At 41.4% G+C, this 24,467-nt stretch overlaps 1 protein-coding gene across 1 annotated transcript in view; it reads left to right on the top strand.

The window, feature by feature from the left end:
• The window catches only part of PIWIL4 (piwi like RNA-mediated gene silencing 4), a 45,726-nt gene that overhangs the window by 15,740 nt on the left and 5,519 nt on the right, over nt 1–24,467 (top strand). Inside the window, exons 8-15 of the mRNA XM_086678592.1 lie at nt 820–931; nt 5,308–5,431; nt 7,829–7,946; nt 10,497–10,608; nt 13,326–13,510; nt 15,683–15,755; nt 19,885–20,085; nt 21,260–21,363. Coding sequence (XP_086534718.1) covers nt 820–931; nt 5,308–5,431; nt 7,829–7,946; nt 10,497–10,608; nt 13,326–13,510; nt 15,683–15,755; nt 19,885–20,085; nt 21,260–21,363 — 1,029 coding nt within the window. The remainder of the gene's footprint in view (nt 1–819; nt 932–5,307; nt 5,432–7,828; nt 7,947–10,496; nt 10,609–13,325; nt 13,511–15,682; nt 15,756–19,884; nt 20,086–21,259; nt 21,364–24,467) is intronic.

The following is a 24,467-nucleotide window of genomic DNA, read 5'->3' on the forward strand; positions in this document are numbered from 1 at the left end:
ACAGACAGTTCTTCTAGAGGACGTGTTAATCCTCTTTCTAATCTGGCTTGGAATTTACACTTCAAGTTGTTTTTTCTGGGTTATATAGCAGGGCCATAGGCCTGGTTGTCTTCCATACCACCTAAGGAGAGAAGGCCACCCCTTGATCCTCTTGTCATGATTGCCAAGAATTAGCTTATCACACTATTCCAGAGTAACCTTGCAAAGAACCAAGAGCCTAGGAGACAGCGCTGACAAGGAGGTTCCTGTCTTGAGGCTGGGGCAGCATGCAAGAATATTCCAGGCCACACAGTGCTACAGGGGGAAATAGACTTTAGAATGATCTTAGCCGGCCTGCTTTGCAGTTTGGCTGAGGGCCAGCCCTCGATGGGAGATCACATGGGATACCCAGCTGGCATGGTTGATCAACCTTCTTCAGGTGCTTTTTAGCAGAAGAACTATCTGGGAGCTCAAAAACTCTGAGTGATACCAGAAGCTGATGGGAAAGCTTTGAAAATGGGAAAGCTTTGAGCAATGCTTCACCCTTTGAACATACAGGAATAATTTATCTGAAGTTAGAGTGTCTCTCATTGACAAAGATTATGGTCTAATGACTTTCTTACCAGTTTTGTTGGAGAATGGAGGTCTTCCTGTATCCTGAAGAGTTAATTCTCAGATAAGAGCCAATCCTTAAAAAAAAAAAAAAAAAAAAAAAGACTATTCTTGTATTACTATTGTAATTTCTGAAATTCTGGAGTCTAATACTTTGAATTAAAGCTGTAGTGAAATAGCCGCTTGTATGATTTGGAAACATTTGTGAAGATTTCTTGCATTTCCCAGATACAATAACAAAACCTACCGCATCGATGACATTGACTGGTCGGTGAAGCCCACGCACACCTTTCAGAAGCAGGATGGCACTGAGATCACCTATGTGGATTACTATAAGCAGGTTGGACTTTTGTACTTTATTCTCGTCTCTCTTCCTCTTAGTTTAGAGAAGTCTCTCTGTTCCTTTCCAGAGCTAACAAGTCCCCCAAATTGTCAGGCTGAGACAGCTTCTGACATAATTCTTCGACTTGTCTCTTCCCCTCCAAGCCTTCCTTCCCTGGCTTGCCTCAGACCTGATCCTGTCTCCTGTTGTCCTTCTTCCTGTAGTCTGAGTAATTTCCCTTAAAAGCGTATCTGATAACGTCATTTCCTTGCTTAAAGTATTTCCATGACTTTGTAGTACCTTAGAAGCCAGTCCTAAGCTCCTGGGCAAAGCCCCTTTATGATCTGGCCACTTCCTGCCACTGGAGCCTCATCTGTTACCACTTTCGTTTCCTTTGTTCTGCTGTGCTTATGTTTGTGGTTCCTTTAGTCAGTTACTCCTACCCACCCCCACCCCCTTGCATCCTCATGCATGTTACTTCCTCTTCCTGGACTCCCCTTCACAGCCAGCCAGTCAGTCATCGACACCCTTCAATACTCAGCTCAGCCGTCAACTCTCAGGCAAGCCCCATGGCACTCTCCCCAGGGGCCCCTTCCTGCATTTAGCCCCATCACATTATCATGGGCAGGATGTGAAGGGTCTGACTTCCCTCCTGAACTTTGGGCTCTTTATTTCTGGATACCCAGGGGAACACGGTGCCTTGCCTTGCACGTAGCAGATACTCAGACATTTGTTGATGGAATCTCCCGCTGCCTCCAGGAGCGTGATTCACAATTATCACCATCACTGTTACCTCTACCCCCACCTTCCCCTCTGAGTTCCTTACAGAGGCTCCTTCTCTTTCATGTACAATCGTATTTCAGTCTCCAGAATCTCAACAGATATTTCAGAAAATGAACACATAGCAAAAACTCTTCCTTTCTATACTTTCAAGAATATATATGTATAATTTTTTTTTTCCTTAGCTGATTTCTTTGGAAGGTCATCTTCACTGGCTCCAAGCACCTCTTCTGTTCTTCCTCCCTGAAACCTCCGTAGTCTGGCATCCAGTCTGCTGCTATGGAAATAGCTCCCTTTAAAGTCAAATGCAGCTACTGAACTTATCGTAAGGGGCTTTTTGTGGCACGTGACACCAGTGACCACTCCCACCCGACTGAGTGGCTCTCCTCTTTGACTCCTGGGCACAGCCCTGATGGCTCCCCCCCAGATTTTGTTGTTGAGTTTCAGCCTCCTTTGATGCTTTCCCCTTCCTTTCCCTTCAGGTCTTAAATGCGATTATTCACCGTGGTTCCCTCATATAGGATCTCCTCTTCATATCTCCAGACCTCTCAAATACAGTATTTTTGCCCTTATTCGTGAATTATACTCATTTCCATTTTCGGACCATATTTTCATGAATGTCCTGCAGGCATTTCAGACTAACATCATTCATTCTGAATTCGTTGTCTTTCACACTCCCGTTTCTCCTTGGAAATTCAACCTCTTGCTTCCGTCCTCTTCTTTACCCTCACCTGCTCATTCAGTTGTCACCAACATCGGTCCTGCCTTCTTTACCTGTGGATTCTCCCAGGACCCCATCTCCCTTCCCCAGCCCTATAACCGCTGCATGAATGCAAGACGACTCACGGATCCCCACCTGGAAGATTTGGGTCACCCCCTTATGGCGCCCTTGCCCCAGCTTTGTCTTCGCTGTGCCCTGTTATCCTCACTGCCACCAAACACATCTTCCTGAAATGCTACCCAGAAAGGTGGTTAAGAGCATAGGCTATAGAATAAGGTACTCCTGGCACTGGCTGTGTGACCTTGAGCAAATCACTAAACCTGGAGGGTCATCTGTGAAGGGGAATCATTGATCTGCCTTCATGGGGCCTGTAGCGCAAGCATAGAATGCGGTAGCCATGCCTACAGAGCCTTTAGCCCAGTACCTGCGCATGGTGAACGCTGGATAAATTCTGGAGACCTGGCCCCTCTTTTCCCAGCCTCCCCTTTCTTCATCTCTGGCATCACACACTTTGGTCCCATCTCACCTTTCAGCCTCATCTGTCACCGCATTGCCACCAGGCACCCCATGCTGCTGTCACCCCATCCACTCGCTGTCACTAAATGTTTCTCAGCCTTTGCTCGTGTCCACTAGACACATAAATCCACACCACACCTTTCCCCTTCACCACCAGCTAAACCCTTAACTTGCAAGTCACATGTCACCGCATTTGCAAAGTCCTCTCTGACCTTGCTTCCTGTCACATTCACAGAAGAGCTAGTGATTCTCTTCTCTGAGCACTTGTATCACGCATCATGTTGCTTCTAGAATGTCTTCCTTGTAGAACAGGGATGGCATTTGGCTAACCCGTGATGAATAGTGCCTAGCAGAGCATCTTGTGCATGATGCGCTCCATAAGTGTTTGTTTATTAACCACCAAGTTTGTTGAACATTTGGGTTTCTTTCCTGCATGATTAAATTTGTTCTTCCTTGAACAGAGGTATTTTTAGGACCTGTGACATTCTGAAAAGAGAATCATGGTAAAATCCCACTCACTTTCTTTGTAATGAGTTGCGGTTCACTGCATGTATGTTGTAATTAGGGAGAAAAAGAAGGAAATTGTGCCAATTCTAGAATGTCTTCCTCTCTGTCCCAGGAAAAGGAACACTAAATTACAATGTAGTCAACTCTCAAAGTGGACATCTTGATTCTGACTTTTATATTTCTCCATTTTATTTTATCATGAAAAATATTTTCAAATGCTAAGAAAACTGGGCAAGGGAGAAAGTAAAGATTACCTTATGACACAGTTTAGGGGAGACAATTCTTGGCCACGTGCCAGGTAAATGCAATACCCTCTTCCTGGAACATGCCCCGGCGAATCTTTATACTCCCGTATTCTCTTCAAGGTGCTCTTTTGGGCTCTGCTTCCTTCGTGAAGCCCTCCCTGATTTACCATCCACGTATTGTTTTCCTCCCACCACCTTTCTCCCCAGGGACCCAGTACTGAATGGTGTAATAAGCAGAAGTTCCCAAGTCTTACAGGATAAATCCTGGCTGTGCTGATTCCCAGTTCTGGGACCTTGGGAGGGTTGTTTCACTTCTCATGATATTTCCTCGTCTGTGGAGGGGATGAACTAGTATCTGTCTCATAGGTTTGTTGTTAAGATTAAGTGAGGAAAAGTAGAGGTGCTTAGTATGTCATCCTTGTACTTCTCATACCTTGTTTGTAGAGGGTGTAGTTGTATCAGGGATTGTGCCTCTTCCATCTCTGTGTCCACTGTGGTCCCTGGAACGTAGTAAGCGTGAGATGTTTACTTACGAAGTCACGTACCAAACTCTCCTTCTACGAAGACTTCGCCAAGCTTTTTAGCTATAGCATTCATTGCAATCAGCGCTTCAAACTGCAATTTCCTGAATTGTTTTATTTTAATGACTAGGAGTCCTTACTGAATAGAGAAACTCTCACTTCTTGCCTCCTTAATTATGATTATTGATGTCGGCATCACATAGTGCCCAGGCATTTTGTAGATTATAATTCCAGTTGTTCTGTCATTAGTGTTGAGCAAATTACACCGGAAATGAGTGGTAATTGGAACCTCTGCTGTTGGAAGGTAAATGAACTTTTGGCAAGGTGAGAATGTTGAAACTCAAGGTTAGGAAGGGAAAGGGGGTGGGATAGGAGTGAACAGTTGCCAAGGACTCATTAGAAACCAGACACCATGCCAGTGGTTTATGTCAGATGCCTCTGAGCTACTGTTCACCTCATTTCATAGATGAGGAAAGGTAAGTAACTTCCCCAGTGTCACAGTCCAATTAAACAGAAGAGCCAAGGATCAGGTTCACATTTGCCAGACTTCAAAGCTGCTTCCCTATAACATCAGGCTGTCCTGGAAATTAAGGAGACAGTCATGCTTTTTTGGGAAATCTGAGGTTCATTCAATATAACCCACACCCCCAATTTGTGTTTGGATATTTTCAGAATGACTATAGATGCTCAGAGCCAGTTAGTTACACATGGAGTTGCAGGCCTCAGTCATCAATAGTGGAAAGGCTGGCACTGAGTCCCCTCCACTGGGGCCACTGAACTGTGTACACAGCCAGCTAGAGGCTGTTCTGACTCTGGATGAGGCAAGGAAATAACTTCTTTTCTGTTTTAATCTACAAAATGCCTGGGCATCGCGTTGTAAAAGATAATCATTAAAATCATAACACTGACTCTGAGAAGTAAAAGATGAGTCCTAGGAGGGAAGTAGAAATGAGTGGGTAATCATAGGGATTCCTAGGGATTTTTTTTCTTTATTGGAAAGATTTATCTATTCACTTTAGGATTATCTTGTGGCTTATAAGCAACGATGCTTATTTTACAGTGTTTCCATATTAATTTTTCCCTCATTAATCTTGCATTCTATAGCAATATGATATTACTTTATCTGACCTAAACCAGCCAGTGCTTGTTAGTCTGCTGAAAACCAAGAGAAATGACAACACTGAGCCTCGGGTGGCCCACCTGATACCCGAGCTCTGCTTTCTAACAGGTAACGTTTATGCTTTATACTCTATCAGTCAGGCTCTTGATCCCAGGCTCAAGGCATACGCTCAAAGCATATCAAGGCTCAAGGATCCAGGCAGTGGGCAGCTAGTGGAGTGCCAGGGCATTCATTTAACCCATGGACGGTGGGCCTGCTAAGTGATGTGTTTTATAGAGGAAAGTGGGAGGGTAGAGTGCCCTTTGGAAATTGCTTGGCACAGTAAGAGTTATATAGCTTTTTTAATCTCATGCGTTCTGTTTGTTACTTTGACATAAAAGAGGCCACCAGATATTTTCTGAAAACCAAGCTTCTCTTTTTTTTACGTGCATTATTCAGTCTTTTATGTATGTATCTTGAACCACTTCATTGAGGTCGTGATTGACATGTCAAAAGCTCTGCATATTTAACTAATACCATTGAATGAGTTTGGGGTAAGTGTACACTTAGAAAGCCGTCAGCACCCTGAAGGTCGTAGGCCTGTCCTTCACCTACCAAAGTTTCTTGCTGCTCCAATTATTATTATTATTATTACTGTTATTATTATTTTGACGCACACTGTTCTATTTGACTTCTGTGTGATTGAAGTATAATTATAATTATTTCCATTGTATAAGTGAGGGAACCAAACCTTGCAGATTGCTTTAAGTCCCATGCCTTTTAATAGGCAGGATTAGGATTTAAACTTTTACCTGTCTGATTTCAGATCTTAATTTCTTTCTTATGGTACCTCTCACCCCAGAATAAGAAAGGGGATTCTAGGGAGTCAGTTAAGCTTAGAAGTAGAAACCTTTACTATGATGTTATCCAGTTAGAGAGCTAAAAGGGAGTAGCCAAAAAACCAGTGTGAGTTAACTTTATTTGTGAGAGACTCTAGAGGTGCTAGTAATTAATAAGAAATAAGCTCTCAAGGTTAAACTCTTCTAATACAGGAATAGTTTACAAATGGTAACACCATGTATACTGTTACCTCAGGGCCTTTGCATTAACTGTTACCTGTGCCTGAGTATTTAAAAAAAATTTTGTATTTATCTTTTTAATTCTAGTGTAATTAACATACAGTGTTACATTAGTTTCAGGTGTACAATATAGCGATTCAACAATTCTGTACATCACCCGGTGCTCATTTGGATAAGTGTACCCTTCCTCCCCTTCATCTCTTTCACTTATCCCCTCACCCACCTCCCCTCTTGCAACCGCCAGTTTGTTCTTTATATTTAGGTGTCTTTCCTTTTGTTTGTTTCTTTTTTTTTCTTTGTTTGTTTTTTGTTTCTTTCTTAAATTCTATGTATGAGTGAAGTCATATGGTATTTGTCTTTCCCAGTCTGACTTATTTGACTTAGCATTCTATCCTCTAGATCCATCTATGTTGTTGCAAATGGCAATGTTTCATTCTTTTTTATGGCTGAAAAATACTCCGTTGTGTATGTATGTGTATGTGTGTGTATGTCTGTGTATACACACATACACACACACCAGATCTTCTTTATCCATTCTTCTATTGATGGACACTGGGTTGCTTCCATATCTTGGTTATTACAAAGAATGCTTCAATAAACGTAGGATGTATATATATTTTCAAATTAGCATTTTCATTTTCTTTGGGTAAATACCTAGTAGTGGAATTGCTGGATCATATAAAACCAAGCTTGTTTTTAACATTTTTGAGCTTCCCTAGCATAGGAAGCAATATGACTTTGATTTTCTTCAGGTACATTGTTTGCATGGTACCAAAGTGATCCTTGTTTCCCTTTTGCATGAGTTCTAGAAAGTAATCCTCACTCTACAGTAGAATCTGAGTAACTGTCCCGAGTACTTTTGATCATGTTCATTTGATTAATAGGGCAGGACTAAGCAAGGAGGACTTTCTGCCTTTTGCATTTTGGGAATCAGTTACGATCTGTATATATTTATTTCACAATTAGAAAAATTAATAAGGATATAATATTTGAAGGAAGGGATTATCCTTCTTCGTGGTATTCTAGATCTGCACAGTCCCATATGGTGGCCACTGGCCACATGTGTTTAGTGAGCCCTGGAAATGTGACTGAAGGGCCAGCTGGAGACATGCTGTGAGTGTAGAATACAGACTGGATTTCTAAGACTTAGTATGAAAAAGAGAAAAGAGCTCCTTAGTTTTTATGTAGTGATTGCATGTTGAAATGATAACATTTTGGATATATTGAGTTGAGTAACATATACTATTCAAGTAACTTCATCTGTTCTTTTTGGCTTTTTTCCAGTATGGCTGCTAGAAGATTTAAAATGACATGTGTGGCTTGCGTTTCTTTTGCATCCAGATGCTAGGTCTGAGTCCATTTAAGTGGAAAGCTTACAGTCTGCCTGAGCTGGGCTGGGTTACATTGCGTGTTCATTTTTCCACTTTGTTTTCATTTACATTCATAGGGCTGACCTGCCAGGCAACCTCTGACTTCCGGCTGATGAAGGCTGTGGCTGAAGAAACACGCCTCAGTCCTTTGGGAAGGCAGCAGCGCCTGGCCAGGCTTGCTGACGACATCCAGAGGTACTGGGCCGCTTTGTGGGGTCAGAGGATGTCCTTCCTAAGGCCTAGTTTATGGAACTGGATGGTCTACGAAACGTTTCATTCCTTGATGAACATGTCTCTTTCCTACTGACTCAGAGCAAGGCACTTTTGAATTGCGTTTGCCGGAACCAGAGGTTCACCCCAGATGCTCAGGACTACAGCCTGCGGGAGGGTGGCGGGGAGGTGGTTGGGGTCCGTGCTGACAGAACTACCACCCGGCTTCAACTAGATGACTCTTGCTTTCTTCTTTGTAAAACATGCAGGTTTGGGTAAAAAATTGAATGAAGAAAAATGTTGTAATTAAAAAAACAAAAAACCACAGCCACCTCAGCCCCCCAGTATTCAGGGTCAAAAATGTTCCGTCTCAATATAGTGGCCTCAGCACAGTGACCATTAGAAGATTTCTACTGTGTGTTCTTTAAGCTTAGGAATGCTGTGTGCCCTTTGGGTTAGCCCATCTGGCCCTCAGACTGCACTCCTGTCCTCTTTCTGACAGTTGGCTGTCTCTTGGGATCCCAGCTGCTCCTGTTTTCCCTTCTGACCTAGTAGAACTTCACTGCCCCCTGCTATAGCCTCATGTAACGGTAGGACATATGTGGCTAGTGCCCACATCTTGAAATGATCACATTTTCAACTTACTGAGTTAACGGCGTATATTTTAAAAATAATTTTATTTGACAGTTTTTACTTTTGTAATGCAGCTATTTAGAAAATTTAAAAGTACATATGTGGGTTGCTTTATATTTCTACTGGACAACATTGTAGAATGGCCTTTTTTTTCTTTAAAGATACATAACTTGGAGGACAAATTTGGAAATTTATGTAGACCGAAAACGTGTGTGTGTGTACTCAGTGAATGTTTGTTTAATGCGTGAACGAATCCTGATTGGTGTATATCATTTCAAATATTTTTAAATGCATGTGATAACGTTCATTTTAGGAAAATGGCATAGCACTGTGCATTGTGTTTTTTAAAAATTTTTTTTAATGTTTATTTATTTCTGAGACAGAGAGAGAGAGAGAGAGAGAGTGGGGGAGGGGCAGAGAGAGAGGGGGACACAGAATTCAAAGCAGGCTGCAGGCTCTGAGCTGTCAGCACAGAGCCCCACGCGGGGCTCGAACTCACAGACTGCGAGATCATGACCTGAGCCGGAGCCGGACGCTCAACCAACTGAGCCACCCAGGCGCCCCTGTGCATTGTTTTTGTAACTTTTTCTTGAACATTTCCATAGGATAAATGTGAATCTCTAATATCATGCTCGTGATTTCATAGTTTTCCATTTTGTGGCTATGCTTTATGTCGTTCATCCTGGGTACCCCCCAGGCTTATGCCTACTTGAGAAGTTTCCTGGTTCTCTCCCCTTATTCTGGGCTCTGGATTACTCTTCCTGCCACCTCTCCCTGCCACCTTTCAGGAATCCCATTGACTTCAACCCAGTTTCCTGACTGGAGATCACCCTACCCATCTCATCTTGGGCAGATAGCATCTGCCGGAAAATAATTAATTCCAAGTATTCAATGTGACCGGACCGCACATAGCATTAACAGATGGAAATAATGAACTGTTGCACAGAGTCACTGTAAAGGGGTTTGAGCTCCTTTAAGGAGAGAGGGGAGGCTTTACTAGGCAATGCATGGGTCTCATCAGTGTCTTCGGTGAGTGCCCGGCTTATCATGTGCCGGCTACCGTGGAGGCCAGGAGGTGAAGTCGGTACGGTACCTCTCCTGAAGGAATTTACAGCTTAATAGAGATGACCGTGTATCATAATCCGATGAGGTTATACATCAGCTGTGGTTAAGGTTTACTAAGTTATAACCTTGAAGTACTATACAAATATAAAGCGGTTAATATTGCTAATACTAATATTCTCCCCATGATCTTCCTGCTGCCGTGTCTATCCAATGAGTCTTCTGAAGCCTAAGTCCATATGCTCCCTCCTTTGTCATCATTCATCCACTCCTAAGCCAACTAATTCACATATTCCCAGAAGACATCTCCACCGGCAGAAGCTCCATAATATCTCTTTGTTAGCAAGTTTATTATCAGGAAAAATAGCTCACATTTATTGAGCACATTAGCATGTGCCCGGTCCTGTGGTAGCAGTTTCCAAGTGTTGTCAGTTTAATCATTACATCACCCGTTTGAAGGAGTTAACTTTATTATGCCTACATTTTGGCAATAAGGAAACCATAACTTTAGAAGATTTGAGTCTTACTCGAGGTCACATATTAGGAAGTGTCAGCACTAGGAGTTAAACCCTGGTCCGTCTGGCTCAAAGGCCCGTTTTCCCAGCCAGTGTGCCACATTGCAAGCCTTCTCCATCCCTGCGTGTCCCAAATGGGTTCAAGTTGTCCCATAATTCTTTTGAGCAGGGGAAAACAATGGTGAGTAGAAATGAAAGTCAGGAATCCTAAAAAATAAAAAAAAAAAATTAGTCTTTGACTAATTCAGTAAGTTATAATTCTATCTCTAATAATTAAAATTCCTTAGAAGATAAGCGCTTTAATGATTTAAAACTCTATCAACAGAAACAAGGATGCTCGTTTTGAGCTGGAGACCTGGGGGCTGCATTTTGGATGCCAGGTGTCTCTGACCGGGCGGGTTTTGCCTTCGGAAAAAATACTAATGCAAGACCACGTAGTAAGTGCTGTGATTTTATTTTCATTTAAAAGTATTTGCTTGAGTATGTGTAAGTTTGATCATATGCCAGAGTGACTAGTGGGCTTGTAATAATCATTTAGTTTCTCTAGGGACATGTCCATGCCTTCCCTTTGTCCTAAACCTTGACGTCCCCTGTTTTCAATCTGAGTGTACTTCTGAGGCTTAGCACCCACCGGACACGATTTAGGTCAGTGTGGTGTGGTTTCACACTTAAAAACACATTAGAAAATGGTATTTCAAGCTGTGGCAATTAAAATGTTCCCACCTATTATTAATTGTTGCAGTACTTTTGTGTCACTACATAAAAGAAAAAAAAAAAATCTATAGTACCCGAAAACTTTTTCGGAGCTGGCGAAGGTTAATTCCAATAGACTATGTTTCTTGATGCCAGGTTTCTTCGCCCCCCAGTCCCCATGTGAAATGCTGCTTGGTTGCTATCAATGTGAAGAAACGCAGGGAGTCCGTCCCCAGCCGTAGCATTTAGGGAGAGAGGCACTCTGAAACCCAAGGAAACACATCTCAGTTGAAAAAATGAACCCATTTTATGCAAAAATGGTAAATTATCTTTGCACTTTCCCCTCTGTTTTTGCCCATTTTAAAAGCTAATTACAGGTGCACCTGGGTGGCTCAGTGGGTTAAACGTCTGACTTCGGCTCAGGTCATGATCCCGTGGCTCGTGGGTTCAAGCCCTGCATCCGGTTCTCTGCTGAGCCTGGAGCCTGCTTCAGATTCTGTGCCTCCCTCTCTGTCTGCCCCTCCCCTGCTCATGCTCTGTCTCTTTCTCACTCAAAAAAAAAAAAAGACACAAAAAACAAAAAACAAAAAAACCCAAACATTAAGAAAATTTTTTAAAAACTTAAAAAAAGAAGGATTTTGGCTAGAAGTCAGTAAAAAGAAGCTCAGTTTCAGTTCCACACATGAAACAGGATTTAAATATTTAATGATCCATCTCATCATCTCTGTAAGTAAAATCATATTTCTCGGAGCTTTTTTGTTGCATTTTTTTTTTTTTTTTTAGCATGGAAACAGGTCTCCATAGGAGAAGAGGCATTAAAATAGGAGACCTGCCCGCTGGTGGTGGTGGTGACTGGGCTAGAGTTGACTGTGTCATGGGCTTCCAGACCATTTCTGCTTTTCTGAAATTGGGTTCTAGGAACTGAGTAGAAGAGAGGCTCCCAGGCCTCAGAGTGAGCCTTGGACATTTGTCCTCGGTCTCTGCCAGCCCATAGCAGGTAGGGGTGTAGGTGAGAGTGCTGTGGCTCTCCTCATACTGGTGGCAATGGAAAGAATGAACGATGACTCCAGATGAAACTGCTGATGGAGAGCTAACCTTTCCCCTTCATTCTTTAAGGTCGCCTCCTGGACCTGGCTGAGTCTCTTCCTGGCCACCTAATGCCACCTAATGGCAAGGCATTATGAGGGTGCCTGTGGTTGGATTTCAGACTGCTTGGTGGAAGGTGCCCTGATTGCAACATCAAGAAGACTGATCTAAGTCTGTCACTAACACCAGCTGGCTCCATAATCTCTCTCAGCCATAGCTTTGAAGTCTGTAAAATAAGGAGATTATAATGCTTCTTAAACATTCATATGCTGATGAATGAGTGCAGATTCTGGTGCAGTGGGTCCAGAATGGGACCCAGGACTCTGCATTTCTTTCTTTCCTTTTTTTTTATATTATACCATTCTTTAAAAAAAATTTTTTTTTAACATTTATCTATTATTGAGAGAGAGAGAGAGAGAGACAGAGCGTGAGCATGGGAGGGGCAGAGAGACGGGGAGACACAGAATCCGAAGCAGGCTCCAGGCTCTGAGCTGTCAGCGCAGAGCCTGACATGGGGCTTGAACCCATGAACTGTGAGATCATGACCTGAGCCTAAGTCAGATGCTTAACTGATTGAGCCACCCAGGTCTCCCAAGAGCTCTGCATTTCTAACAAGCTCTCAGGAAATAGCCATGTTGTTACAAGGCAATACTGAATAGCAAGGGATTTGATTCAGGGTGGTCCTTTTAAATTCTGGCTCTTCCTAGCTCACTATACCAAAGACATTTCCATTCATTTCCGGTCTACGGATATAAGCAGAAGGCTAGTGACCAGTCCAAAGTCTCCCCTCTTCAGTGCCGGGAGCTGAGTTTTCCAGTCACCTGGGGAACCATCCAAGAGTGAGAAAGGAGCCTGTGCCCTGGCCTCATCTTTCCTCCTAGACATAGTTACTTCTAGCATAAAATACACTCTTAGCTACCCTGTAGCATGTGTGAGTTATAGTGTAGTGACCCGGAGTAGCATTTGTCAGCGTTTCTATTTGAGGTAGCATTATGCCTAAAGAGACTGAATCAGACAGCCCGTTTGCTTAGGGATTCCCATTAAAGGGCACCCATCCTAGAGCTGGAAGGGAGCCCAGAGATCCTTGAACCACACACCTTTCTTTGCACACAGCGGAAGTCCGTGAGGTAAAGGGCCTTGCCTTCTGATCTGCAGCCGGGGAGTGGCCGACCCGGTGGGGGGTATGAGGGGATGATCAGATGCCTCCACTTCCAGGAAGTCTGTGTAATCTGTCCAGATGTGCAGTCTGTGAATAGCAAGTGGTACTAAATAGGTCTCCTAGGACAAACTTGGAACAACCATCTTCGTGCTGTCTTTATTCAATCGCTTTCCGAATAAATGAGTTCAACCCTCTCATGATTATTATTTTTCTCAGTGTCAACCTGCGTCTGCAGCTGATTGGTCCAAGGATATGCGAAATTGCAAGATTTTAAGTGCACAGTCTTTGAATAAATGGTTGATTCTGTGTAGCAACAGAGCTGAATATGTGACTGAGAACTTTCTGCACTGCTTGAGAAGAGTTGGAAGTTCCATGGGATTTAATGTGGACTACCCCAAAATGTGAGAATACACAGAAAATCATGCCAACTTTTTTTGGTATATTAATTGGCTTTGGTTAGAAGATCAGAAATAATGGCTCATGTAGCTACAAAAGCTTTATCTCAGTAATGTTTCCTAATACAAATTACCAGAAAAAATAGTTCTAAGTAGATAGATTTTGCAGTGATTAAGTTTTTATAGTTAAAATATATTTTATATTGGTCTTTGTAAAACTGTTTTCATAGTTCTTAGGCAATAGTCTCATTATCTCCAAATCTTTTCAGTACTGGTTGGGGCATAAATCCGTTAACTTTTTCTCCCTAATTCTTTCATATCAGTTATTTATAAACCTTAACGGCAAACAGGGTATTGAAAAATGAAAGTTGCATTTCCTGACTTATGTGATAGACTTTATGCTTTAAAATTTAATGTAAAAATAGATCTAAAACAACCTTTCCTGATTCTGTTAACCGTAGTATAAGATTATTTAGATAGTGTTCTGATAAAACCAAGGGCAGTTAGCCTTTGAACATTTATTGAGTATCTGCTATTAGATACTATGCCAGTTGCTGGGGATGACAAAGATAAATAAATTGCTTCCAGTTTAGTAAGGGATCCCCATATACACAATCACACTCAAAATTGGATACTCTTTGCTTTAGAAAAGCAATTAAATTGCTCCTGCCTCATTTTATTGAGCTTGATATGCTTCAGAAGGAGGAATGCATACTTCATTTTGTTGTTGTTATAGTGGAGGCGCAGTGTCCTAATTGGCAAGGTGGGAAGTTATTCTTTAAACACATGGTTACTAGTTAATTACATCAACTGTACAAGCATTGTTGAAAGCCATGCTCATTTTACGACCAAGTCTCACTTTACACTGTAGTTTAGAATTCTCGTCTTATCACATCTGTTAACAAATCGCCTGGTTTGAGTTTCACCTGCTCTAATTTCTCTTAACCCATGAGCTAATGAAGCAGGAAAAGATTAATGAAAGAAGCCACAGTCACAGACCCGGGGATGACATCACAGTCTTCTTTCTTACCTGAATTCCACGAACAAGCCCTTGCCACGTTCTGTTCTTAGCCTGTTTTATCTGAAAGCCCGTATTTTATTCCATCCTTCTTCTTTCCCATGAAGTATCCATTTACCTGTTAGATTTTTTATATGCATGCTTTCTCCCATCTGAAACATTTGCCTGATGAGTTTAGAAAGAATGGACAGTAGGGTAGTCGCAGAGTCTGCATGCAAGAGATCGAACTGGAAAAGTCAGAAACATTTAGTTGTTTTTACAGAGCTGCAGGCCATTCCTGTAGCTCAGTTAGAATCAGTGATCAGGAAACAGCCGTCCCGCCACCTGCTGGGCAAGTCTGAAAAGGCCACTGGGCATTAGGACACTCCAATTGTTTATACGTATCAGAAGCGGATTCTACATAAAGAAACCAAAGCTGTGAAGTCGTCTGTGTGGGAATTATTTCTGTAGCGTCTGGCCCCTAAGGTAAACACAGAACAGTTAAGTACTTGCTGACTAATTGGTTGAGGCAGGCTAAATATTCCAGGCTCCAAGCAAGCTGTCACTGAAAGAAAAATATTTCAATCTGAATCATTTTGATTAGCTGAATATCTTGGTCTCATTAATCTGATGATTTTTGAGACTTTTATTTTAAAGTTCTCATGGGGATTTTGTATTAGAGAATTTTTTTTTTTAAGTTTATTTATTTAGAGGGGGTGGCAGAGAGAGAGGGAGAGAGAATCCCAAGCAGGTTCTGCACTGTCAGCGCGTAGCCCAACTCGGGGCTTGAACTCAGGAACCTTGCGATCATGACCTGAGCCTAAACCAAGAGTCAGACACTTAACTGACTGAGCTACCCACGCACCCCAGTGTTAGAGAAATCTTAATCCCAATTCAACTCAAACCAGCTTCAGATGCTTGGTATTGAGACTTGTGATGTCAAAAGCTCACTTTCAACCTCATTTTGGAAAAACAGAATTCTTAATTGTAGGGGTTACATATAATTGAGGAAATTGCATTTTCCACCAAACTATTTTTAGGCTAATAAAAATGATTATCACATATTTCTGGTGTATCTTGTAGTGGGATTATAAAATTCTGTTTGGAGTAGTTTTGACTGTGCATGTTATGTGCTTCTGAAAAGGGAATTACGTATTCTCAAAATGAATCTTTTCATGTAGCATAAAAGCACAAGAAGATCCAGCTGCATTCTTTAGTGCTGTACAGAAACATGTTAATCCTGATGTTCAGTTGGTAAGTATAGGATAATTTTGGTTTTGATGTATAATTTTTATTTTTTCCTTATATCTAACAGTCTTCTTTCCTTGAAAGAATGAATGTGAGCATATTCTCCCATGGTATGTTTGCAAATTGCTGTGCATTTCCCCAAGAACCCAAGAAAGGATTAATCTTAGCATTTTAATCAATATTTTATTTCCTTTTCACATTTCTAATATTAATTTTTAAATACTCGTTTTTACCCCTATCTCAGTCTCTTGGACGTCTACATATTTTTAACTTGTTGGGGGCCATCTTTTATTTAAGATTTAAGATAAAGTGACTCCCATCTTACCCCATAAATGCTGGGTACCCAGTGCTGTCTCCAGTTTTTTGGCAGACTCTTGGAGGGCTTAGGTTTTTCCACGTCACCCACGGCTGCTTCCTCTGAATTCTTGCCCCCTTTCCTGAGTGCCGTCTCCCCCTGCACTGCATCCGTTTCCACAGCTCTCTCATTTCCCAAAGTGTCCTGTGTGTGTGCCCCTGTGCAGCTGACTTTGCAGAGGGTTTGCGTCCGAGGCAAGGTTACGGCACACCCCAACGTCCCAGATGAGTTACAATTGACATCCTTGCTCTTAAGGCTCTCTCAACCATTTCTCTTCTCCCAGGCCTCAGCCTCCCACCGCACGGCAGTGTCTCTTACTTACCTCGCTCACGCCTCTGGGCCCCAGCATGCCAGTCCCCATCTCCTGCAGAGCAACGTAGCCGTCTCTGTTCCTCTTTTAGTCAGACACAAAAAAGGCCCATAAGGATGTTATATTAAACAAAGGGAATTCTAACCCTGAGCATCTTTTTTTTTCTTAAAAATAAAATAAAACTTAACAGAAACATTGCAAGAAGAGTACAAAGAACTCCCAGATACCCTTCATCCAGATTCCCCAGTTGCTGACATTTTATATTTGCTTCATTGTTTCGTTCGTTCCTTCCCTCCTGCCTGCCATCCTCTATCTGTCTATCTATCTATCTATCTATCTATCTATCTATCATCTATCTTATCTACCTACCTATCTACTTACCTACCTACCTACCTATCTACCTACCATCTTTTTTCCTGAACCATTTGAGAGTAGGTTACAGACTTGATGCCCCATTGCCCTTCAGTGAGTATTCTCTACAAACAAGGTCACTCTCCTACAGAACCATAGGACAACCATCCAAATCAAGAAACAGTAAGACCAGCTAATCCACAGACTCCCATTCACATTTCTCCATTAGTCCCCAAAATGTCTTCTCCAGTGGAAGGATCTAATGCATTGCATTTAGTTGTCCTGTCTCTTTAAGACTCTCCTTCAGTCTGGAACAGTTCCCTAGTTTTCGATGACTTTCCAATTTTGAAGGGTATAGATGAATCACTTTATATAATATCCCTCAATTTGGGTTTGTCTGATGTTTCCTTATAATTAAATTCTGATTATGTACTTTTGGCGGGATTATCACAGCAATGATTCTGTGTTCTTAATGCATCCTACCAGGAGGTACTCCGTTAATTAAGGTATCTGCCAGGTTTCTCCACTGTACATTTACTCCTTTCTTTGTGAAGCAGGTGTTTTTGGTCTGGTGTTTTGCAGGGAGATACTTTGAGACTATGGAAATACCTGTTTCTCATCAAACTTTTACTTCTAGTTTTAGAATCCATTGATAATTCTTGTCTTTTTTTATTATTACTATTTTATTTATGTATGTGTTTATTAATTTAATTATTCATTTTATTTTATTATTATTATTACTCTGATGATTGCCAAATGGTGGCTTTCTGATTTCCTACATTTAGTATGCAGCTTTGTATGCCTTCTACATTTAGTGGGTAGCCTTATGTTATAAGGAAGAACTTTCTCTTCTCCCCATTTCTTTGTTCATTTATTTTTATCAGTTATGGATTCATGGTTTCCTCTTTTATTTACCAGCTGATAGTCGATTACCAATATTATTTATTTTGATGCCCAAATTGTTCGCGATTTTGTTGATTGGAGACTCATTCAGGTTGGCTTCCGTGACTTTTTGACATGTCCCCATTGTTTGGGGGACACTTCCTTACCATCTGGCACAATAAGGTATTTCAGGTTAATTTTGAAATTTTGCTGCCTGGCTCTGGAATTAGGTATTTCTCCAATGAGCCATGATTACTTTTGGTAGAGAACAGTATTTAGAAATCAAAATCTGGGGGGTGCCTGGGTGGCTCAGTTGGTTAAGTATCTGACTATAGCTTAGGTCATGATCTCTCAGTTTGTGAGTTTGAGCCCTGCTTTGACCTCTGTGCTAACATCATGGAGGCTGAAGCCTGCTTCGAGTTCTGTGTGTCCTTCTCTCTGTTCCTCCCCCACTCAACACTCTCTCTCTCTCAAAAATAAACATTTAAAAAAATCAAAATCTGGGCAGCTGGGTGTGCTTATTTGTTAGTGGGGTGTCACTGCCCCCAGACTTTCTCAATGGGCAAAGTTAGGAATATTGTGTACGCGTGTGTCTACATACGTATACTCAAACACTGCTGATCCTTGAACAATGTGGGGTTTAGGGGTGCAGACTCCCTGCACAGTCCAAAATCCCCATGTGACTTTTGACTCCCACAAAACTTAACTCCTAATAACCTATTGTTGATTGGAAGCCTTATAACATAGTCAATTAACACATATTTTTGTATTTTATGTACTATATACTGTACTCTCACACAAAAGTAAGCTAGAGAAAACACAATGTTATTAAGAAAATCATAAGGAAGAGGAAATACATTTACAGTACTGTATTATGTTTATTAAAAAATCTGCATATAAGTGGACTTGCATAGTTTAAACCTGTGTTGCTCAAAAGGTTATGCATACACCCTTACATCTATGTTACTACCATGTCTGTCTATGTATATATTGAAAATGTGTTCACACTTCCAGTTCCAGTCTCAACACCACAGGAAAACATTCTCCATTGCCATATTTGTACCTCCCTTCTCTGATAAGGGGAGTGTGGACCCTGTTACCTTCCACTTATCACTTCACATCCTTGTCCCCTTGTAAGCAACCAGTCTCACTTGTCTCCCGCCTTCTTTCGGCCCCCATCCCTGTTCAACCACTGCCTTGGTCTGATGCCTACCTCGCTTGGCTCCAAATTCATAGGATGGAAAGCAGGAAGACCCCCTAAGATACATTTCCCTATTTTACGTGCTTAAGTGTAAGTAATTTTGGCCCTTCACAGTATGATTTTGAACAGATCTATAGGTGAAAAATCTTTTTGTTCTCTGCTGATGATGACAGTGCCTGTTTTTTGTATAAATTTGGTGGGTGTTGAAGGTAGAGAATAAAGGGTGGAAAGGAGATGGAAACAGGCCAGGAGAAGCCCTTCCGAGGGAAATACCTGCTAAGAAACAGAGGTGCTGGCAGAGATGGGTGGAATTTAAAAATACCTGAGGACCTGAAGCTTCCTTCTCCTTATTTTCCCTCCCCCCCCCCCCCATGGCCTTATTCTCAGGTCACAGTAAACAAAACAATTGTGGTTGGTTTCTTTTATTTTGGTTGTCTAGTACCTGCTGGGAAGGAGGCCACCCTGTAAGCTAATCCTGCACTTGGCCTATCTGTGGGCAAGGATGGGAGAGGGATGGTGGGATGAGGGCTGGAGAGCCACAGGAAAAGCCAACAGGGGGCGGGAGGGAGCTGGAGTAAGACCTAGGTTAGGAGGGAATTTGAGGAGCCTAACAATCAAATCAGAAGAGATAGGAGGAAGGGAAAGCCAGCGGGTGGGGGGTTGGGGGGCTTTGGAGCGGGACTGCAGAGCCGATGGCTGATAAAAAGGCATTTCAAATGGGATTGTCAGTGGTTAAAGGCCATTTAACACAACTGTAGGCATTTTAATATTTGTTTCTTGGGAACTTGGAGGCAAGATGTTTAGAGAACCCATGTGTTCATTTTTTTTAAAATTCTTGTTTGCTTATTTATTTATTTATTTATTTATTTAGAGAGAGTTGGGGAGGGGCAGAGAGAGAGAGACAGAGAGAATCCCAAATAAGCTCCATGCTGATCATTTTTTTTTAAAGCTACTTAAAAGCTACTTTACTTTAAAGTTACTTCTAAACATAAGTAAATTGACTTTTTTCTCTTTTTATTTTTTTTTTTCCTTTTAGGTAATGTGTATCCTACCTTCTAATCAGAAGAACTACTATGATACCATTAAAAACTATTTGAACTCCTTCTGCCCAGTACCCAGCCAGTGTGTGCTCACTCGGACCTTGAATAAACAGGGGATGATGATGAGTGTCGCCACCAAGATTGCCATGCAAATGGCCTGTAAACTCGGAGGCGAACTGTGGGCTGTGGAGATCCCTGTGAGCAGTCTGTCAGTCTTTCAGTAATCAGTCCATTTATTAATTGAAAAATGAAATCAGAGCACGAGACCTTTTCACATGATTCCAGAGGTATTTGTTTTGTGTGGTGGGTTTCTTATTTGTCCGCTCTGGGTTGTGGCATGACACAAGACACCGTCCAGAAGGTGAGGTGAGGCTCCTGTTTTCCAGGAGCTTTGAGTAAGCTGATAACAGAATGTTTCATGAAAGAGAATCTAGGCTGGCACAGGCTTGCGGGGTGGCTTGATCTGGAGCTTCCCGCTGCCACGTAAAATCTGTGCCCTCTGGCCTCTACTTCTACCTACTCTTTGCAGCGCACTAGCTCTCAGAGTAGCCCTGCACCCTGGAGGGGGGCCTCCCCACAGCTTGGGGGAACCGGTAGAGCTATGATTTTGAACTGTGGTGGGAACTAAAAATCCTCGTCCACTGGGGGAGGAAGTGAGGGGGTGAGAAATGAGGGGATGTCGTCCATTCCCTTCCATTTCCATAACCAGGATGTGTGCGCTGAGCCCCAGCTGCCTCCCTGGAGGCTCATGGCCAGTGGCAACTAGGATCCCTTAGACATCTGAACAATAAGGAGTGGACTTCCTCTTCAGATCCCACCAGCCCAGAAGCCAGGGATAAATGACTGATCACTTTCCCAGAATCTCTTGAGCCACATTAATGGCACTTGTCCACCTCCACAAAGGATGGTAGCTATTTTGCACTCCAGTGAGTCTCTTAAGCAAATTAGATACCATATTCATCCCTCCATCTTTTTTTTTTTTTTAAGTAGATTTCTTTATTTTGAGAGAGCTAGAGGGGGAGGGACAGAGAGAGAGGGAGACAGAGAATCCCATGCAGGCTCTGTACTGTCAGCACTGAGCCCAACAGGAGGCTCAGACCTATGAATTATGAGATCGTGACCTGAGCCGAAACCAAGAGTTGGATGCTCAACCAACTGAGCCATCAAGCCCCCCACCCCACCCCATCCCTCCATCTTCAAGTCTCTTTGGTTTCTGTTTTAATGATCTGCTTCATCTGGACCTTGATCTCCCTGGCATATAGCTTAACTTAATTTAATAACCAGGGACAGTTTTTTTCAAAACTTCATATGAAGTCATCATTTGGGGAAATGATGTCCCATTTTTTTAAATCATGAAAAATGTATTTACAGTTAAAGTCCCTGATGGTGGTCGGTATCGATGCCTGTAAAGACGAAGTCAGCAAGGGAATGGTGGTGGTTGGATTTGTGGCCAGCATTAACCCCGGAATCACCAGGTACTTTTACAATTACCCAACATATTCCATAATTATAGTTTGCGGTTTAACTGAAAACCATGCAGCAGGAAACAGTTTGTATTCTTCCCTCACTTGAAAAATATGAACATTTTAGTCATAAATTATACTTACATATAAAGTGTGATTGGTAATATTAAGATAATATGTAGCCTTATGAAAAAACTATGTTTATACACACATTAGGACAAGCTAATACTCGTATGCCAGGCAGCTTCCTCAAACGATGGATGATAGAAATTTTCATGTTATGTGCACTGTATTAGGTACTGTACTAGGAACTTATATCCAGCAGCAAGCTTTGGAATCTGATTGCTTGCTTCTGTGTCCTGATCTGCCACTTATTCTGTGTATGACATCTGGCTATTTAATGTTGCCGTGACTTAGCTGTGGTCTCATGTAAGATGGGCATGAAGATGATGCCTATTTCTTTTTTTTTTTTTTTAATTTTTAAAAATTTACATCCAAATTATTTAGAATACAGCACAACAATGATTTTTCAGGAGTAGATTCCTTAGTGCCCCTTTCCCATTTAGCCCATCCCCCCTCCCACAACCCCTCCAGTAACCCTCTGTTTGTTCTCCATATTAATGAGTCTCTTTTTTGTTCCCCTCCCTGTTTTTATATTATTTTTGTTTCTCTTCCCTTATGTCCATCTGTTTTGTCTCTTAAAGTCCCATATGAGTGAAGTCATATGATTTTTGTCTTTCTCTGACTGACTAATTTCACTTAGCATAATACCCTCCAGTTCCATCCACGTAGTTGCAAATGGCAAGATTGCATCCTTTCTGATTGCCGAGTAATACTCCATTGTATAGATATACCACATCTTCTTTGTCCGTTCGTCCATCGATGGACATTTGGGCCCTTTTCATACTTTGGCTGTTGTTGATAGTGCTGCTATAAACATGGGGGTGCGTGTGGCCCTTGGAAACAGCACACCTGTATCCCGTGGATAAATGCCTAGTAGTGTAATTGCTGGGTCTTAGGGTAGTTCTATTTTTAATTTTTTGAGGAACTTCCATACTGTTTTCCAGAGTGGCTGCACCAGCTTGCGTTCCCAGATGATGCCTATTTCATAGGGTATTTATGGAAGTTACATAAGATAAAATGCTTAAAACATAGCCTCCCATAGCAGACGCTCAATACATGCTTGTTGTTATTAACACTTGAAGGCAGTTGATGTAGTTGTTTACACAGCTGCTGAAAACATAAGCAGGTTTGGGGATAATTCATTAAATGCTGACTCAGTATCTATTTAATTGTAGTTCCTAGAATTGTTTCATTATATGTAACTAAGCAATGTGTTTTGAGGCTATAGGAACTGTTTGCACCATATTTTATTCCTGGACTTAGGCTATTTGATTTACTCCATTAAGCCTGTGGTCAGGTATATATTTGGGCTGGTGAGAAATAGGATAAGTAGCAGTGTGCCTGTGACTTCATTCCAGGTTGTGTGAGATCCCTGTTCCATGTGTCACTTAATGTGACACATTAATGTGTTAATCAAGCAGGAAAAGGACTTCCAGTTTGTTAGCCACATTCCTAATTGTGTCATTATTGGCATATATAATAATGTTGATGCGTACTTCAACAAAGTCATGATCTTCATTTTGCAAGTACTTTTGTTTACTTAATGTCTTTAACAATAGAACTTCTTCTGAAATTTAAAGAAGTTAATCATGTTCAGATTTCAAGTCCAAAAGCCTCTCCTATGGAAGTGGAACTTTATGCTTGAGAAATCTTTGAATATTTTTTTTGTTTATTTGTTGTTGTTTTTTGTTTTTTTACTATGTGATTCCATTTATTTATTTAATTTTAATCAATTTAAATTTTGGTTAAAATACAGTGTGGCATTTGTTTCAGGGCTAGAGCCCAGTGATTCAAGACTCACATATACCGCCCAGTGCTCATCCCAGCAAGTGCCCTCCTTAATGGCCCATCACCCACTTAGCCCATCCCCCTCCCATCTCCCCTCCAGCAACCCTCAGTTTGTTCTCTGTATTTGTCCCTTATGGTTTGCCTTCCTCTCTGTTTCTTATTTTATTTTTTCTTCCCTTCCCCTATGCTGTTTTGTTTCTTAAATTCCACGTATGAGTGAAATTATATGATACCTGTCTTTCTTTGACTTATTTTGCTTAGCGTAATACACTCTAGTTTTGAATATTTTGAAAGTAAATTTGGTAAACTAATAAATTCCTTTATAATAATAACATAGTGTTCCTATTTATGATTGCTTATCTTGTGCTAAGTACTTTCTATATATTATCTAATTTAATTTTTATAACAACCTTGTGAGGTAGTAACTACCTTACCATCTTGTGTGTTTCCTTGGTACGGATGAGGAAACTGAGACTTAGGTTGACGTAGCAAAGTCACATGGCTGATGAGTATGCCAACCAGGATTTGAACTCAAGCGTGTCTGATGTCAGCACTATGCTTTAGTTTCTCTTATCGATAGATTTCTTTTGAGGAGGGGAGGTTTTTAATATAGTTATGATCGTATAACATATATAGGCTCATGAACATTAAATTTGCTCATAATGTCTAGTTCTTTTTATTTTGATTGAGGTGTAATGGCATACAACATTGTATGTCCATTTGTTGTGTTTCTCAGATTCCACATAAGAGTGAAATCATATGATACCTGTCTTTTTCTGACTTATTTTGTGTAGCATAATACACTCTAGTTCCATCCACATTGTTGCAAATGGCAAGATTTCATTCTTTTTCATCACTGAATAGTATTCCATTGTATATATATGCTACATCTTCTTTATCCATTCGTCAGTTGATGGGCATTTGGGCTCTTTCCATACTTTGGCTATTGTCGATAGCACTGCTATAAACATTGGGGTGCTTGTGCCCCTTTGAATCAACATTTTTGCATCCTTTGAACAAATACCCAGTAGTGCAATTGCTGGGTCGTAGGGTAATTCTATTTTTAATTTTTTGTGGAACCTCCACACTGTTTTCCAGAGTGGCTGCACTGGTTTGCATTCCCACCAAAAGTGGAAAAGTGTTTCCCTTTCTCCGCATCCTTGCCAACATCTGTGTTTCCTGAGTTGTTAATGTTAGCCATTCTG

The sequence above is a fragment of the Puma concolor genome, chromosome D1, assembly GCF_028749965.1.
Source record: "Puma concolor isolate L17-30 chromosome D1, mPumCon1.1.hap2, whole genome shotgun sequence".
In the NCBI taxonomy this organism is placed as follows: domain Eukaryota; kingdom Metazoa; phylum Chordata; class Mammalia; order Carnivora; family Felidae; genus Puma; species Puma concolor.